The sequence below is a fragment of the Trypanosoma conorhini genome (genome assembly GCF_003719485.1).
Source record: "Trypanosoma conorhini strain 025E chromosome Unknown Tco_14.4_contig_00427, whole genome shotgun sequence".
NCBI lineage: Eukaryota > Euglenozoa > Kinetoplastea > Trypanosomatida > Trypanosomatidae > Trypanosoma > Trypanosoma conorhini.
In genome coordinates this window covers 1-16,760 of record NW_021704514.1, presented here as the reverse complement: position 1 = coordinate 16,760, position 16,760 = coordinate 1, and the positions used below count along the sequence as shown (strand labels likewise).

The 16,760-nt window shown below is 62.9% G+C and overlaps 9 protein-coding genes across 9 annotated transcripts, besides 10 other annotated features; all 9 read right to left on the bottom strand.

Moving 5' to 3' along the window:
- On the bottom strand, positions 1–363 carry Tco025E_06388 (heat shock protein 70; the record flags this gene model as incomplete). Its single annotated transcript, XM_029373265.1, has 1 exon — positions 1–363. A coding segment is annotated over one exon (363 nt), but the record flags the coding sequence as incomplete, so codon positions are not given.
- Positions 364–689: 326 nt separating this feature from the next.
- Tco025E_06387 (uncharacterized protein) lies at positions 690–2,453 on the bottom strand (the record flags this gene model as incomplete). Its single annotated transcript, XM_029373264.1, has 1 exon — positions 690–2,453. One exon carries the CDS (start codon positions 2,451–2,453, stop codon positions 690–692), a length of 1,764 nt encoding a protein of 587 aa, XP_029226643.1.
- A 344-nt stretch (positions 2,454–2,797) lies between these two features.
- Positions 2,798–2,815: a microsatellite.
- A 91-nt stretch (positions 2,816–2,906) lies between these two features.
- Tco025E_06386 (uncharacterized protein) lies at positions 2,907–4,088 on the bottom strand (the record flags this gene model as incomplete). Its single annotated transcript, XM_029373263.1, has 1 exon — positions 2,907–4,088. The coding sequence occupies one exon, from the start codon at positions 4,086–4,088 to the stop codon at positions 2,907–2,909; it is 1,182 nt and encodes a 393-aa protein (XP_029226642.1).
- Positions 4,089–4,494: 406 nt separating this feature from the next.
- On the bottom strand, positions 4,495–6,036 carry Tco025E_06385 (uncharacterized protein; the record flags this gene model as incomplete). Its single annotated transcript, XM_029373262.1, has 1 exon — positions 4,495–6,036. The coding sequence occupies one exon, from the start codon at positions 6,034–6,036 to the stop codon at positions 4,495–4,497; it is 1,542 nt and encodes a 513-aa protein (XP_029226641.1).
- A 309-nt stretch (positions 6,037–6,345) lies between these two features.
- Positions 6,346–6,363: a microsatellite.
- Positions 6,364–6,370: 7 nt separating this feature from the next.
- On the bottom strand, positions 6,371–6,913 carry Tco025E_06384 (uncharacterized protein; the record flags this gene model as incomplete). Its single annotated transcript, XM_029373261.1, has 1 exon — positions 6,371–6,913. One exon carries the CDS (start codon positions 6,911–6,913, stop codon positions 6,371–6,373), a length of 543 nt encoding a protein of 180 aa, XP_029226640.1.
- Positions 6,914–6,992: 79 nt separating this feature from the next.
- Positions 6,993–7,026: a microsatellite.
- Positions 7,027–7,098: 72 nt separating this feature from the next.
- Positions 7,099–7,125: a microsatellite.
- A 179-nt stretch (positions 7,126–7,304) lies between these two features.
- Positions 7,305–7,339: a microsatellite.
- Positions 7,340–7,367: 28 nt separating this feature from the next.
- On the bottom strand, positions 7,368–9,461 carry Tco025E_06383 (putative heat shock protein 70; the record flags this gene model as incomplete). The annotated part of the gene is made up of 1 exon (XM_029373260.1): positions 7,368–9,461. The coding sequence occupies one exon, from the start codon at positions 9,459–9,461 to the stop codon at positions 7,368–7,370; it is 2,094 nt and encodes a 697-aa protein (XP_029226639.1).
- A 52-nt stretch (positions 9,462–9,513) lies between these two features.
- Positions 9,514–9,577: a microsatellite.
- Positions 9,540–9,545: a microsatellite.
- Positions 9,546–9,631: a microsatellite.
- A 61-nt stretch (positions 9,632–9,692) lies between these two features.
- Tco025E_06382 (uncharacterized protein) lies at positions 9,693–12,698 on the bottom strand (the record flags this gene model as incomplete). The annotated part of the gene is made up of 1 exon (XM_029373259.1): positions 9,693–12,698. One exon carries the CDS (start codon positions 12,696–12,698, stop codon positions 9,693–9,695), a length of 3,006 nt encoding a protein of 1,001 aa, XP_029226638.1.
- Positions 12,699–12,864: 166 nt separating this feature from the next.
- Positions 12,865–12,903: a microsatellite.
- A 188-nt stretch (positions 12,904–13,091) lies between these two features.
- Tco025E_06381 (uncharacterized protein) lies at positions 13,092–14,528 on the bottom strand (the record flags this gene model as incomplete). The annotated part of the gene is made up of 1 exon (XM_029373258.1): positions 13,092–14,528. The coding sequence occupies one exon, from the start codon at positions 14,526–14,528 to the stop codon at positions 13,092–13,094; it is 1,437 nt and encodes a 478-aa protein (XP_029226637.1).
- Positions 14,529–14,840: 312 nt separating this feature from the next.
- Positions 14,841–14,876: a microsatellite.
- Positions 14,877–14,989: 113 nt separating this feature from the next.
- On the bottom strand, positions 14,990–16,297 carry Tco025E_06380 (uncharacterized protein; the record flags this gene model as incomplete). The annotated part of the gene is made up of 1 exon (XM_029373257.1): positions 14,990–16,297. One exon carries the CDS (start codon positions 16,295–16,297, stop codon positions 14,990–14,992), a length of 1,308 nt encoding a protein of 435 aa, XP_029226636.1.
- Positions 16,298–16,760: the final 463 nt, after the last annotated feature.

Here is a 16,760-nt window from a genome sequence, read left to right as displayed (position 1 = left end):
GCTCACCTCCTCCGGGTTGAACGTCTTCGTCTCGCCGCGGAACTGCACCTGGATCACCGGCTTGTCGTCGCCCTTCGCGATGACCTTGAAGGGCCAGTGCTTCATGTCCGACTGCACAACGGAGTCGCTGAACTTCCGCCCAATGAGGCGCTTCGCGTCGAAGACGGTGTTCGTCGGGTTCATCGCAACCTGGTTCTTCGCGGCATCGCCGATCAGGCGCTCCGTGTCGGTGAACGCCACGTACGACGGCGTCGTGCGGTTGCCCTGATCGTTCGCAATGATCTCCACGCGCTCGTTCTGCCACACACCGACGCACGAGTACGTCGTGCCGAGGTCGATGCCGATGGCGCCTTCGAAGGTCATTTTGCTCCCGCTGTTTGGTTTGCCTGCCTTTTGCTTTTCTCGCCGATGCTTGAAACTTTCAACTTCTGTTGGCTCTGGCGCACCCGCGCCGCAGGGCAGCGGGGGGAGGGGAGACAATTGAGAGAAGAGGAATAGTGATGTGTTGCATGGTATCTTTTTTTTTTGGAGTTTACGGGTTGGGTAATAGCCTTTTTCTTTCCGTGTGCATTAGTCAGAGGTTTTGGTGCTTCTTCGAGTTGCTCACTTTTTTTGAGTCGTGAAATCAATGGGGGAATGCAGGTAGAGAACGATTCAAAATGGTGTATTTGTTTTTGTTTTGTTGTTGTTTACCTGTTATGCTTGCGATAGATGGGCTTGTTCATTTCGTTGGCCGCCTCTTCAAGCGTTTCACCGGATTGATAGCTGCAGTTGGAGCGTGGTGGTGTGGTGGGTGCGCCGTTGCCGCTTTCGTTTGCCTGTTGCAGCTGTCTCTGCAGGCTCTCCTGCCGCGCTTTCAGCCACGATGTGATGTCGCGTTGGGTGGACGCCAGTTGCAGTGAGGCGGAAGCGTCGCTCGGGGCTGAGGCCGGTGCCTCGCCGGTCGGTGCACGGCGCGCGGGCGACGTGAGTGGAGGGGTGTGGTGGGGTCGTGGCGCGGTGGGTGTTGTCGGCGGACTTTGCCGCCCCCCCGGCGGGCGCTGCCTGCGCGAGGCGACTTCCCCGACCTCGTCAATGACGCCGGCGACGTGCCGGAGCCCGCCAAGGTGGCTGAAGATGGCGTTGAGGTGTGGGCTGCCGTGGTCGCGGCACGGCACGATGGGCAGCACGACCGGGTCCGTGTTTGCCGCCGGCTGCAGAAGGCGGGCACGGAGGCGGGCGGCGCAGTGGACGAAGAGCCTCAGCAGGTCAATGATGGCCTCAAGTACCGCACTGAGCTCCGTGTCCGCCTCGGCGCGGACGAGGTGGCTGCGGTCGCAGCGTGCACCGCCCCCCTCCGGCGTGGTCGCCTTGTCGAGAAGAGAGCGGAGGTGCCGCCGCTGCTCCGCGTGGAGCGCCGCGCGTTCCTCGAGGAGACGCTCGTTTGCCTCCTTCTCACGAAGCAGAAGCGCCTGCTCGGCCGTCGTGCTCTCCAACCGACGCACCCGCTCGAGCAACTCCTGCACGCGCTGCGGCGGCGCCGTCGTGCCTGCGCCGCCCTCTACCGCGGCTGGAGGCGTACTCGTCGGTAGACCACCCGCCGCCCTCGGCACGGACGGTGAGCAGAGCGGCGCGTATGGCACCTCCGTCGTCACGGTGCCGCGGTCCACCGTTGACACGCGGCGGGGGCGTGCGGCGTCTTTTCCGCCAATTTCCTCCCGCTCCATCAGCCGCCTCACGTCGCCGAGGAGGGCGTCGTTCTGCACGTTGAGGGCCTGCAGCTCCGCCCTGGCAAGCAGCTGCTGCCGCTCGCCCACCTCGCGCTGCCGCTGCAGAAGCTGCTGCAGATTTACCACCCCCTCCTCCGCCCCCACGCGCGCCTTGCGCTCCGCCTCCAACTCATTCATCAGCCGCTCGTTCTCGGCCGCGAAGGCCGCAATCTCGCCTCGCAGCCCCTCCAGCGCTTTGCTCTCGATCTCGTCCATGGCCGCCCCCGCCGCCGCGGTGCGCGCGTGCGTGGAGTGGTCGTGGGACGCCCTCGCCCTGGCGACCTTCAGCTCCCGCTTTAGCGCAGCCACTTCGTGCGAGAGACGACGGCACTGCGCCGCCGCCTCCTCCCTTGCCGCCTCAGCCGCCTGCAGCTTCTGCTGCAGCGCTGCCCTCTCCGCGCCAGTCTCACGCGACTTCGCAGTGGACGCCTGCAGCCGCTTGGCTTCGCGCTCGATGTGCTCCTGCAAGTGCCGCTGCTGCTGCCGCACCTGCTCCTCGAGCACGCCGAACTCGGCACGCCAGTCGCGGTTCTGCGCCTCCAGCTGCGCCACTTCCCGCATCAGCGCCGCCTTATCCTCCGCGAGCGCCGCCGTTTCGCGCTCCAGGCGGCGCGTCTCGTCCCGCGCCCGCTCCAACTCCTCCGTCTTTGTTTGCAGCTGCTGCACCGCACGGAGGTAACTCAGCGATGACGGCGAGGACTCCATTCCGCCCGCTCCCCACGCTGCTGGCGCGGAGGCGGCCCGACACTTTCCCTCGCGCGTCAACCCGCAAGGGGTAAAGAGACGAAGAAAAAGAAAAAAAACAGCCCGGGGGGAGAAGCACAGTTAAACATGCGAAACACACACAGCTGCGGACGGGCACACGTGTACCGCAGCAGGAAACTGGGGGAGAAGACACTTGTGAGTTGTGGAGCCAACGTCGCCGCGGCACCCGCAGCGAAACAAAGAGGCTGAAAGGGCCGCCAAAATGTTGGCCCCCGCCCGCCTATCCCACGTTTTTTTTTTCGTTTTGTCTTGCGTGGGCGTGCGACGGGTGGAAGGGGCGGGGCACTACTACTACTACTACTGCCAGTTGTACTGCGGGAGGAGTTTGAGGGGAGGGGAAAGACGGAAAAGGAGCCGCGGGCGGCGCCGCGGCCCAGCGACGCAGCGGCGGCTTCACCACAAGGCGTAGTGGTCCTCCAGCACGCCCGCAACGCGGTCAAATTTGTACATCGCCCCCTCCACGCGAATCGAGCCGTCAAAGGTGCCCCACGCGTGGTACAAGTCGGTCTTCACGACGCCCACGTGGAGGGCGGCGTCATGTGCGTCGGCGTGGCGAAAGCGAAGCTGAATGCCGTCGCCCGTTAGCGTCCACACTTTAGCCGCGGCCGTCACTTTGTGAAACTCCACCCGCGTTTCGAGCAACACCGCCCTTCCACCAGCGTAGAACGTGTTCTCCACACTTTTGTTGTCCACGTCGTACGCGCCCTCCGAGAGGTGAAAGCCGTAGCCGGCAGGAGCGGTGGCGCTGGCCCAATGCCAGCGTGTTTCGCGGCGCAGCAGACCGCGTGTGTAGTCCATCGAGAGGTAGCCGTCGCCGCTCCACTCCGTTCCGCCCAGTCGCAGTTTGAGAGGGGACTGCAGCGGGGCAGCCGCCACTTTACTGACGAGTGCGGCACGCCGCGGACCGAGCGGGAAAACGACGCCAAGAAACTCCTCGGGAAGGGTCGCCACCGCATGCACTTCGTACCGCTGCGCCCCTGCACTCTTGCCGTTGGGCAGCTGCTGCGCGACGACGCCTGTGGCATCAACCTGCACGCTGCGGCCCGCAAAACAGAGGCGGGCGCGGTGGGTCGAAAGCGGGGCGGAAAACTCCACCCGATGCCCCGCACTGGTGGGGCCAAACTCGCCCTTTTCGTTGGGGACCCACTGGCCGCCCAGCCAGGGGCCCGGTAGCGGAACACGCGAGGTGGCCCTCCAACTCTCCTCTGACTCGACGTTGTAGAGGCTGACGGAGAAGGCGGCGAAGTAGTTGAACTGAAGCACGACGACACCCACGAACCACGGACCGGCGGTCAGCCCAACCCAGACGAACTCCTTCTTCTGCGTGTAGGTCTGAACCGTGTTCAGCGGATGCAGCTGCAGGGCGTAGGAGGGCCGCAACGTACGTCCCCAGACATACCCGTCCCTCTCCGCGTCGTATGACGACTTGGCGTGCTGCAGGGCGGAGGAGAAAAACGCGGCGCGAACGTCATCCGCCTCCGCAAAATTCGGGACTTCTGCGTCCACCTGTCGCCGCCGCACCGCCGCCCCCACACCCGAGCCGCCTTGGAGCGCGTCAAAGAGCCGCGAGAACATTTTTTTTTTTCAAGAATACGGCACGGCAAGGGTGTCTTCTCCTCTCGACTCCCGCCCCAAAGAGAAGAAAAAACAACACCCACACACACAAAAAGAAGAAGCAGAGGCGCACGCACCGGTTATGCAGGAGGAGCGAGGAATTGAACGTGACAAATGAGTCCCAAGCGCCGCGTTTGCCCTCACATCTTGTGCTGTCCCGCTCGTCACCCCGAACTCCTTTTCCTGCACGCCTTTTTTTTTTGATGTTTGCTTGCTCTTCTCCGTCTTCACTACGTGTGCCGTGCGGGCATCTTTGCCCTCCGCTAAAAAATTCCCAATTCCACCCTCTTCTCTTCACCAACTTGTTTTTGTTTTTGTTTTTTGCCTTGTCTTCGTGCACGTCACCGCTCACCCCCCCCCCCGCCGTTTAGTACCGCTTGTGTGCGTCGTGCTTCCTGAAGTAGCTCGTGTACTCCTGCTTTTTGATGATCTTGCGGAACTTCGCCTCCGTGCCGCTCCGCTCCTGCTCGGGGTTGTCGAGGTCGGGACCCCGCGCCACATCGACGCCCTTCCGAATAACGTGTTTGACGAAGAGGTGCTGAAGCATGCGGGAGAGGGCGTTCGCCAGCACGCACGCGTCCCGGCTGCCGCAGTTGGCCACGCCAAAGCAGCCCAAGTCGTGCTCGCAGTTGTACCGAAACGACGCCGCAGTCGGGGTGTAGTCGATCCCCACAACGCGCCTGGTCAGCTGCAGCCGCTGCCGCGGCTCCTGGTCGCCATTCAGCCACTCCACGCCAAAGTCAAAGTGAGCCCCCGCCTTGGGCGGGGGCCCCGCGCCCCCCAGCGCCGTCCGCGCGTGACGTACGGCGTCAAGCGAGAGCAACAACAGTTTGCCGTAGTCCTCCACGGGGGCGTAGAGGTTCAACGAGGCGTTCAACAGCGGTGGGCCGCAGTTCTCAAGGGCCCCCGTCGGGAGCGGATGGGAGAACCGCTGGTGCTGCCGTGCCAGGCCCCTCGGTTGGTAGAACATTTCATTCGGGTCACGCCACAGCTTTGGCGGGCCGTAGCCTGCACCGTGGCTCTGCGCGGGCTCAAACACAGTTTGCCGAATTGAGTCCTCAAAGCTAACACCGTGCAGCTGCCGCTCCACCGCCGCAATAAGCAGTGCAACGGAGAAGTGGGACACGCCGCGGCGGGAGATCCACCGCCGTGGACGCAAGCGCACTCTCACGCGCGGCGAGGCGCGCAAATACTGCACGTAGTTCTCCCGCTGCTGCTGCCCTGTCAGCGCCTTGGCAGATCCTCCCGCGAAGAAGTGAGTTATCGGTGCGTAAACACAGCGCTGGGTTGCGGCGCACACGTTCCACGCAAAGAGAGGACGAAACCGCCTCACCCCTGCATCCCTCATCACCTGATTGTCGTCGACCACGGTGTCGAAGGCGAGAATGCTGCGTGCCGTGACGCATGGGTCCAGCTTCTCCTCGAGCTCCGGCAGGTAGCGTGCCAGCGGGGCCTGCAGGTCAAACACGCCTTTGCCGTGCAGCTCACAGAGGTAGCCTGCCGTCACAGGTAGCGAGAGCACACCGTAGGTGAGCGGGTCCTTCAGCTTCATATGGTTCCCCTTGTCCTCCATATCACGCGGGCGTGTGCCGTCGCGGTAGCCGCTGGCGAAGCAAAACGGGCTCCCGCCGTAGAACAGGCCGCCTTGGTACCCGGGGGAGGCCCGCAGCTTCTGGCTGTGGCCGCTCATCATCAGGTGGGCAAGCTCCAACACACTCCGCACGACGGGAGGGATGTCGTCCTGCATGCCTTTGCGAATTTCCTCCTGCGTCACCGCCGCCCGCTGGGAGTTGAGGATTTCCTCGCGGCTCTTGACGGGAGGGAACTCAATCCCAATCTGCCGCCCCCCCTTTTCCCCGCCATCGCCGCCTTTTCGCTCCTGCGCCGGCCGCTGGTGCGACTCCGCCATTTCGATTGTGCTCTACACCCGCCCGTCTTTCCCGGCGCGCCACACCCATCCACCGCTGGCGAGGCAAAGAACGGCCAGCGCGGGGTGAAGAGGGCAAGAAAGGAAAAGAAAAAAAGGGAAGGAAAGAGACGCTCCGGCCCCTTCAGGAGGACAAGAACACGCCGTCGCCAGACAGTTAGCCGCGCGGCAGCGCGCAGGCAGATGGAGAAAGAGGAAAGGGTAGACAGATGTGCACACGACATCATCACCTTGATCTCTGTATTGGTTAACCGTGGATGCAGCGCAGCGAATAAAAGAAAACTGTAGAGGCACACACACACACACACAAAAGTCACTACGCTACACGCTGCTGTGACACAAGCAGCTCTAGCAGCTCATCCGCCGAGTCCTGCGCAACTCTGCCGCCACGCACCTCTGCTACAAACTCCGCCGTGCTCCTCCAGTGTTGCTTTAGTTTGAGCAGCGAGGTCATTGGCTCGCAGTTGGGCCGCGGAAGTTTTTGTTTCATAACAATTGCGAGCCGGCCCTGCTTGCGCCGCTGCGCAACCCACTTCTTTGCCGGAATGGAGGAATGAAACGCGACTGCCTCCGCGGCGTTGGCAGGCGCGTAGCCGAACTGCAGCCGGTCCGTCGGGCTGCCCTTGCCGTAGTCGTCCACCTCCGTCCCGGGGGCGAAGTGGGCGCCAGCGGGTGGTGCGGCGAGGGCCGCGGCCAGCGCCTTTTGCAGCGCCTCCCTTTTGCCGCCCTGCGGCTCCTGCCGCGCCGGTGACGACGGCGAGGGGTGCGGCCTCGCCCCGCTCGTCACCGCCTTCTGCGTCTTTTTCGCCTCCCGCCGGCGCCCCGCCGTGACTTTCGACGCGGCCGGTCTTGTCACCATCGCGTCCCCGCGAGTTGTTGTTGTTGTTTCCTTCGTTTGTTTATCCCGCGCGTGTGTGGGGCGGAGCAGGCAGCCGCAGAAAAGAAGAAAAAAACAAAAACAAAAACAAAAAACGGGTCTTCCTTTTTTTATTTTGTGCGTGCGTGGTCTTTCGCTCCCGCCCCGCCCCGCCCGGCGCGGCGCAGAAACAAACAGGCAAACAAAAAAGCAAAGCGGCGGCGGAAGAGAACGACGGTCGCACAGCTCCCCCGGAGGGCGACTTCCAGCAGTAAAAAGGCAGCGGCGGTGGAAGTTGCCGTCGTCTTCTCGTCGTGCGAAGCAGGCGCGTGCGTGGAGGGGCAAAAAGGGGCTCCGTGTGCAGGGAGGGACACCGAAACAAAAACAAAACCACACAAACAAACAAACAAACAAACAAACAAAAAAACACACACACGCACACGGGAAACGAGCGCATTTAGCCCTCTTTATTGGCTGAATTGCTGCGTGAGCGCTTGCTCCCGGCGAGGGCCTCGCGTGGATGCGGCCCACCGCCGCCGCTTCCCCCTTCACCCGCGCCCCCATCGGCAGCAGCAGCGGATGCACCGCCGCCGTCGTCGTCGTCGTCGTCGTCGTCGCCGCCGCCGCCGCCGTCGTCGTTGTCTTCGCTGCCATGTTCTTCGTCGGTGCCTTTGCGAGACTCGCGCCGGAGTGTCTTCATGGCCTTCTGCAGAAGCTTCATGATCTTCGCCGTCTTGTGCTCCACCACCTTCGGCTCCGTGTACGTCGGCAGCTGCCTCGCAAGCCAATCTTTGCCGTGCCCGAGAAACGCCACCCGCCGCTGCAACTTCGCCGAGAGGGGGAGCGGCATCGCGGCCAGCGCCGCCTCAAGCTCCGCAAAGCCACGCGTGAGCCGCTGCGTTGCGTCCATGATGGCCACCGCCGCCGCGTCCTTCACCGAGAGCGCCTGCGCCGCCTCGATCATCCGCTGCACCGCCGCCTCGCTGAGGCGCTCGCTGGCCGCGACCACGAGCGTCCTCTGCACCCGCGCAAGCTCCTCCGAGGCGGTGACAGTGAGAATGCCATCCGCGTCCACGCTGAAGGTCACCGTGATGGTGGGCTCGCCCTTCTTGGCGCGGGAAATGCCGTCCAGGACGAAGGCGCCGAGTTTGTGGTTGTGGCGCGTCAGCGGCCGCTCGCCCTCGAAGACCTGCACCTCCACCTCCTCCTGGTTGTCCTCCACGGTGCTGTACTCCTTCGTCGCGCGGTAGGGTATGGTGGTGTTGCGGCGAATGATGACGTCGAACCTGCCGTCGTCCACCTCGACGCCGATGGAGAGGGGCACAACGTCCATCAGCACGACATTGGCCGTCCGCGCCGACTGCTGCTCCGCCGCGGTGCCGATGATGCTCGCCTGCACGGCGGCGCCAATCGCCACCGCCTCGTCGGGGTGGACGGAGCCGCAGAGGCGCTTCCCTTTAAATGCCTCCTGCAGCCTCGTGCGCAGCGCCGGGATGCGGGAGGAGCCGCCGACAAGTACGACCTCCTCAATGTCTTCCGGCGACATCGCGGCATCCTTCATCGCCTTCTGTACGACGGCCATGCAGCGGGCGAAGACCCTGGCACACAGCTCCTCCAGCTTCGCCCGGGACAGGGCCAGGGTGTACTCCTCCCCGCCCCCCAGGACGCCGTCCACGACAATCTCCTCCGTCGTCGCGTGCGACAGGACGCGCTTCGCCTGCTCGCACCGCGCCAAGAGTTTCGCCAGCATCCGCGGCTGCGTGGCGGCATCCACGCCGTGGCGCTGCCGCAGGTCCTCCAGGAGGTGCCGCAGCAGCTCCGCGTCCACGTCCTGCCCGCCGAGGTGTGTGTCGCCCGCCGTGGCCCGCACCGCGAAGGAGCCGTCGTCGATGGTGATGATGGACACGTCGAAGGTGCCGCCGCCAAAGTCAAAGACGAGCACGTTCACCGCGCGATCCGTGCCCTGCGCCCCGGCGCCGGAGCCAAGTCCGAGGCCGTAGCACAGCGCCGCCGCCGTCGGCTCGTTGATGATCCGCAGCACCTCCAACTCCGCAATGCGTGCGGCGGCCTTCGTGCGCTCCCGCTGTGCGTCGTTGAAGTACGCCGGCACCGTGATGACGGCCTTCGTCACGCGCCTCCCCAGAAACTGCTCGGCGCACCTCTTGAGGTACGCGAGCACCCGCGCGGAGATCAACTCCGGCTCCAGGCGCAGCCTTTCGCCGTTGTGGTCGACGCAGATCAACACCCCGCCGTCCTCGCCCTCCTCGAGAGCAAACGGCCACCGCTTCACGTCGTCGCGGACGCTTTTCTCGCTGAACTTCCGCCCAATCATGCGCTTCGCGTCGAAGACAACGCCCGTGACCCCGCGGGAGGCCAACTGCTTCGCGCTGTCGCCCACCAGCACCTCCCCGTTGTGGAACGCCACGCATGACGGCGTCGTGCGGTTGCCCTGATCGTTCGGGACAACTTCGACCGCGTCGTTGCGGAAGACCGCGACGCACGAGTACGTCGTGCCGAGGTCGATGCCGATGGCGCCGTCAAACGCCTCCATTCACGCAATTGCGGGCACTTCTCTGCGGACCCGCACCACCCCGAGGCGGACCACGAAAAACAAAACGTGGAGAGGAGGAAAATGAAAGCAAAACCAACAGAAAAAAAAAAAAGAAAGAAAGAGAGCGCGAGAAATCAAAACACAAACATCTACAAAAAAAACAAAAAAAACTAGGGGTTTCCAGGCAGGCCGCCGCGGCCCTCCGCATATACATACGCAGATACATAACACTCAGTCGCCTGGGCAGAGGCAAACGTCACGGTGCGTCGCCTCAAGCTGCTCCACCCGCGCTCTGGCACACGTCTCCGCGGCCACCAACTCGTCGAGTTTTTGGCCGAGATGCCCTACGCGCCGAAAAAGCAGCTCCGTCAGCCGTCTGTCAAAGTAACGTGCCTCGCTTTCAAAGGCCAAACACCCGCGAAGAAACTGCCGGTAAAGAACCTGCTGGGCGTAAAGGCCACACTCATGGGCCAGCAGTACGCCGTAGTCCGTGTGCGCCGTCGCCTCCAAACTGCGCCGCGCCACCGCCTCCGCCTGCTCCAGCAGTCCGAGGGGGGCGTGGTCGCTCCAGCTCTTGTCGATGCGTTTGTACAGCGCCCACCGCTCTTGCTGCTCCTCCCGCAACGTGTTAATGCATAGGGTGGCGTGAAGCGAGAGCAAGGCATCCCCACGATCACGCCGCTCCTCCACAGCGAGTCGCATCCGGAGTACATCCTCGCGGCTCACAAGTCTCTCCAAGAGACTCATGCACGGCGGACGCAGCGGCGCCTTTTTATGTTTTCCCGTGGCTGCAGCGGTGGCGGTGCAGGTTGCCAAGGCGGCAAGAAATTCGGCTCGCCCATGCCAATGCGATCTCGCCTCCGCGGCGTCGCCTTCAAGGCGTTCACGCTGCGCCGCCTCGCGCCGCTCGAGCGCGTCGATTGCGATGGGGGCGAAGGCGCTGGTGTGGTGAAGCGCATTCCACGCCAGCGCCTCCTCCTCCTCAATCCGCTGGCGCCCGTTCCGCGTAACCGCGAACAAAGTTCGCATGCGCCCACATATCTCCCTGTTTGCCTGCAGGAACCGAGCAACGATCGCCTTGTACTGCGGCTCCATCGGCTCCTGGGCTCTTTCATCAAACCAGTCGCGGAACAAGTTCAGCGCCGTTTCAAAGTGAGACTCCACGCTGCTATCAGCGTCCCCGCTGGGGCACATTGCCGCGGCCCACCGCAATTCCTCCGTGTCCCCCTCGCGGTGCTGCACCTCCAGCATCTTCAGCATCGCGGCCGACGTCGTCTGGAGTTGTGTCTCCGCCTGCAGCCGCAGGGCTCGGCTCGCCTGCTCCTCCGCAAGCCGCTTGCGGGCGGCCACCATGCGGAGGAAGCGCTGAATGATGCGCGCTGTCGAGTCCAGCGAGTGATACTTCCGACCCACACCGGTGTTCTGCGCAATCCGCCACCGCAGCCTGCTTCCGCAGGCATCCCGCAGTTTTGTGCGCAGCCGCAGGAGATTACCCCACCGCCACTCGTCCTCCGTAAGGAAGAAAAAGGCGTCACTCTCCTCCGCGGCGAGGTCGCGCCGCAGTCTTGCCTCGTCATTCAGCAGCCGCCACCGGCCCTCCTCCGACGCAATGCAGTTCGACACGGACGCTTCCGCCTCCACTTCCAGGACGCCGCGAGAATTGTCCTCAAAGACGTGCAGGAGTCCACGGCACACCGTTTCCTCCTCCTCAATGCAGAGAATCGCGGTGTAGAGGGAACGCCAGGCCCAGGCTCCCTGCCGCAGCACGGCGTGGTACAGGTGCAGTGTGTGAAATTCCTCGCCCTTCTTTGCGCAGAGAAGCGCCCGCGCTTCTGCCTCGGACTTCTCAAGCAGCTGCACCTGCTGAATAAACGAGGTGGACCCTTCCACCCACCGCAGCGCTCGCCAGTGGGGATACGGCTGCAATGTTTGTTGTCGCACGTACAGACGATATGGCACACGGATAAGCCTTGAGACAGGCGGGACGATCGTCGTGCCATCGTCCTCCATCAGTGGGTAATCGCGGAGGTCATGTTTCTCCGTCTGGTGCAAGTTTTCTGCACGATTCATCAAGGTGTAAATAAAATAATCAAATGTGTTTTGATACGCCCTCTCGGCCGCCTGTTCAATGGTCGCCACGGCTTTGTGTAGCTCCTCCTCCGACATGGGGGCGGCGGCCGCTGCCTGTCGCCTCATCCGGCCAAGCAGAGCCAGATAGTCACGCGATGTCATTCGGTCCCGTTTTTTTGCCACACACTTTTTAAGTTGCCGCCGCTTCCGCTCGCTCCACGCGGTCACACGGAGCATGCGCCACCACCGCTGAATCCGCAGTAGCGCACTCAGACGAGCCTGGCAGCAGCCGTAGCGGCAGACCGCCTCGATTGCCGCCCTCGCCTGCGCCTCCTCGACAAACTGCAGAAGTGCCGCACCGTGCTGCCACTCCAGCGGCTGGCGGAGCACGCGCTCCTCCGACGCGAGCTCCCGTCGCGCCCTCCGTTCCTCCGCACAGACGGTGTAGTCCAGGAGGAGGTCTGCTCTTCCACGGTAGCCGCCGGTGCCAACGTTGCGCGGGGAACGGAGCTGCGTCGTGGGCTCAAATGTCTTGGCGGGGCGAAACGACATCGCGGCAATGCGGGACTCCCAGTCACGTATTGCCTTGAAGTCTTCTGCGAGGCATGCCGCCGTGTCCAACTCCAGCTCCGCCTGACGGCGGCGATGCTCGAGCAGTGCGAGCTTCAGCAGCGACGCCACGTGATGCCGCGAATCCGTCTCCGCAACCACCAACTGCGCCCGCGTGGCCGCCTCGAGGTGCTGCAGCTGCCCCCGCTCCTCGTACCAGCGGACGCCCCGCATGTACAGAGACCGCTGCAACGCCAGCGCCTTCGCCTCCGTCGCCGCGGTCCGCCGCTCCACCTTTGCCTTCGCCTCCTGGTAGTGCCAGAGGAGGTGGTAGCGCCGCTCGTGCTCCCGCCCGCAGATGACGCCGCGCACCCTACACTCCAGTCGCTCGAGCCGCTCCACCCGCTGCCTCGCCACCGCCGCCTCCAGCGCCGCCGTCTTCGCCTCCATGCGCCGCAGCTCCTGCAGCCGCCGCCCCCTGTCAATGGCGGGAAATAAACGGCTCGAGGGCGCCGCTACGAGGTCGGCTGGCGGCGGCGGCGGCGGCAACGGCACCTGCGAGCCCTCCACGGCCCCCTTTGCAGCCGGCTGCAGCGAAGGGAGGACAAACGACTTCATTCTCCTCCGCTTCCTTCTCTCACACGCACGCTCCTCGCACGTCCTCTGAGAATGTGCCTCCCTGCTTGGGCCGTTCAAACAAAGAGAGTAAAGAACGAGAGAGGGCGCAAAAAAAAGAAAGTTGTCATCAACCCCCCAACTCCTCACAGCAAGGGGAAAGAAAAACTATTTATTTATATATACACAAATATATAAATATATATATTAACAAAAATAAATGGGGTGAATCCATACGTATGCGTGGAACGGTGCCTCTAGCTGCGTGAGTCAAAGCAATAGAGGCAGAAGTGAAGAGGCACGTCAAAGCCGCTACGGTGGAAGTCAAACACCTCGGTGAGAAAGCACGCCAAATGATGTTTCTTCTCGCTTCTGCACCACGGCTGCCCACGCCCTTCACAAGAGACCTTCCAGCGACGGCTGCCACAGCCGATCCTCGCGCCTTGGGAGAAGACGTGCGGCGTTCGGCACGCGAATCCCGGACTGCTGGAGCGGTGCCGCCCGCGGCATGGGACTGTAGCACATCATAGCATCGTCGCCGCCGTCATCGCCGCCAACATCCGCTACGAATACGCCGTCATTTCCACTGCCGCGGTTGCTCTCGCCGCGACTGCGCCCGTCCATACTCACCTCGGTGCCGGTAGGTGTTCGCCAAGCGTGGGAGGAGGCATCGGCCGCGGTTGGGCTGCCGCTGCTCCCACTACTCGCGAAGTGCGGGGCCGTATGGTCAACGTACACGACATCGTCGTCGCCGCCGTCCTCCGCCCCCTCCTCAGCGGCATCAACGCCGCCGTCGAGGTTGGCCTTGACAAACCCGCGCTCCTCCGCCGCCTCGCGCTGCTGCCGCGGTTGGTTTTGCTCCTCCCCATCGCAGATGCCGCTTCCGGAGGAGACACTCATCGCCCGCGTCTTGGCGGCGGACTCCTCTTCCTCCACATCAACCACAGGCGGCACACGCGGGCGCCGGCCGCGGCCCACAGAATGCCCGGGCGACTCGTTGCCGCTCGACGACGTCTCCTCCTTCCTCCGGTGGGTGTGCCGCGCACTCTCCCCCAGCGCCTTCATCGCCTGAAACCGCGCGTGGAAATGGCTCAATTTCCTCCGCTTTTTCTCCGCCAGCCGTCGCTGCTCGCCAACGTCGTGCTCTAGCTCCTCAAGCGTCGCTGAGGAATGCAGGATGTACATCTCCAGCTCCGTGGCGGTCATGCCCTCCACGCACAAATTTTCCCCCGCCAGCTGCGGCACGTGTGCGGCGGGCGCCACGCTTGGGAGGACCCTTGACAACCGGTCCACCTCCGCCTGCGCCTCCGAGAGGCGCTCGTGCATGAGGGCGCACGTGCGTGTCAGCTGCGTCACCCGCTCCCGCTGCTCGTAGAGCGCGCGGAGCTGGGCAATGTGGCTCTTCTGCGCCTTGTGCGTGGTAGTGAAGTGCGATTCGGCCTCACCGCCACCACCGACCCTCGCCGCAGCCCGCGCATCCCCACCGCTGGGAAACAGCGGAATGAGACGCCGAATGGGCACCATGCACGCCGGGCACGCAACAAGACGGCTGCCACCGCCATCCACGTTGCTGCCGCTGCCGCTGCCGCTGCTGCCGCTGCTCTTGGTGTCAATTTTCCCCCCAGCTAACTTGAGGTGCGCGGGCTGCGCCGCGCCCATCCCGCCCCGATCGCCCCGAACGATCAGCTGTTCCAGCTTCCTTCGCTTGCGAATGTAATCCACACAGCCTGCGTGGAGGAGGTGCTGGCACGGCAGGATGAGCACCGCCCGCAGCGCCCCCTCGTCGCCGACGGGGGCAGCACACTCGCAGCACTCCACCGGCCCCTCAAACATCGCTGGCACGATGCGCAATGTAACGCGGGCGCAACACGCCGGTAAAGCTAACGGACCCCGCCACCGTGAACGCAGAAGCAAAATACACGCAAGACAAGAGGAAAAAAAAAAAAAAGGAAGAGCTTTTCAGTTGAAGCGACCATGTCAAAGCGGGGAAGTCCCAAGCACCAGGAGCAGGACGTGCGTCTTCATGGTGCATCGCCCGCCCCCGCCGCGTTCCCATTCATCTCCTCCCACTCCTCCTCCCCCCGCCTCGCTGTGCTCTGATTTCATTTTCCCCTCGAAATGTCTTCAAACACGGGTCGAGAGTAGAAAAACAAAAAAAACAAAAAAAACGAACAAACAAAAGAGCCCGAGAACTGCAGGACTACGTTGCACGCATGCAGACGCACACGCGCTGGCTCCTACTATACATTGTAGTTTGCCTTCCCTTTCCCCCAGCCTCCGCACGAGGCGAAGAACTACGCCCGCCGCCGCAGCTTTGACGGGGGCGGCGGCGGCGGCACTCTCGCGGTGTTCACCACCGTAAAGTACTTGAGACGCGGTGCGCGAGAAAAAAAACGCTCCATGAGCTCCGCCGGCAGCGTCGGACACTGCTCCACGTTCACGAGGGTCAACGACTGCAAGGAGACAAACATTGTCCGCGCGTCTGCCTCATCCGATGCGTGCGCCATGACGCCCTTCATGCTTCTGCGTGACTTGCCCTCCCGCGGCGACCGCACCGCGGCCCGCTTAAGCTCCTCGAGGATGTCGGTGTTGGAGAGGTTCACCGTCAGCTCCTGCAGCTCGGGGAACGCCTGCGTGGGAAGAAGCAGCCTGGGAAGCATGCTCCGCTCCAGCGGACACCACAGCTTCACCCGCCACGGTCGGCGTGGGGCACGCAGCATGTCGAAGAACTCGTCGTGCAGCACTAGTGGAGGCAGCTGCGCGCCGCCGGGAACCACCGCCTGGTCGCGCCGGGAGCCCACCACGATTCTCTCCAACGCCGTGAGGCGCTGCCACCACCCGGGGGACCACTGCGAGAAAAGGTCCACACCAACTTTAAGCGCCCGCAGCTTCGGTGCGACAAGATGCAGGTCACTGAAGAAGTACTGCGGCAGGTGCGGGTGGGCGTGACAATCCCACACGACGCCGCGAAGATCCAGAGACGTCAGTGACGGCAGTGACTTCACCAGCGCGGGATACACATGGTGGGAGCACAGCGGCAGTGCCGTACTAACAGGCAGCGTGGCGGCGTACTTTGTGTCCACAAGCCGCAACTCCTGCACGAACTGTCCCCGCTTGTGCGGAGCAAAGAAGGCGCACAGCGAGTCAACAACGGTGTGGCTCGAAAGACAACCTAACGGAATCATAAAAGGCACTAAAGTGGCATTCGACGGGGTCGATGCAATGACAAGATTGCGCAGCCGCCGACACACAGAGGCCATGTGCAACAACTCCCTCGATCGTTCCCCAAGAAATGCAAAGACGCGGCGCAGAGTTGCGTCATCCATGTGACAAAATTCATCACGAAGCACAGGCACCGTCTGAAGCGCAAACAACTTCTCACGTGCCGCACGGTGTGGATCAGGCTTTAAGTGCTCCACTACTAATGAACAAAAATCCGCATGACGTACCACTGGCGCAGCACAACACGAAGGCAAGCAACGTTTAGCCAAACCGCGTGTAATCAACGCCGAATCGAAAAGAGGTGCATCAATCGCCGTCACAGAGGCAACTGCGCGATTCCGAGATCGTCGCACCATAACACCCTCTTCAGACGCCATCATACACAGCTTCACGTGAAGAAGCCGGAAACACAGAAAACAACACCGTTCCTTTGCTCTCTCCCTATAAACGTCTAACTCCGCTCTCTGCTTGAGTGCAGGCGGCAGAGCAGACACGAACACACCGGCAAAGAAAACCTCCATGAAAAGAAAAACAAAAAAAATCACAACGGCATCCGCATGAGGAGAGGCGGGGACGGCCCAAAACCGCCACGCGCAAGAACAACAGCCGCCACTTCTCCGCCTCCCTCGGGAAAGACGCAAAAGGAGGTGGAAGGGAGACCCGCTGCCTCAATGGGAACCAGTTGTTTATGCAGTTAACGTCGCCCACGTGCGTGCAAGTACACATGCTGTGGGCACAGTAACGAGGGCCCACAGAAGAGCAGAATACTCTACGCCTTACATTTCCAATGAAACAATGAAAACAATAGTAAAAAACCACTTACTTTATTCCGACCTGCCGGCA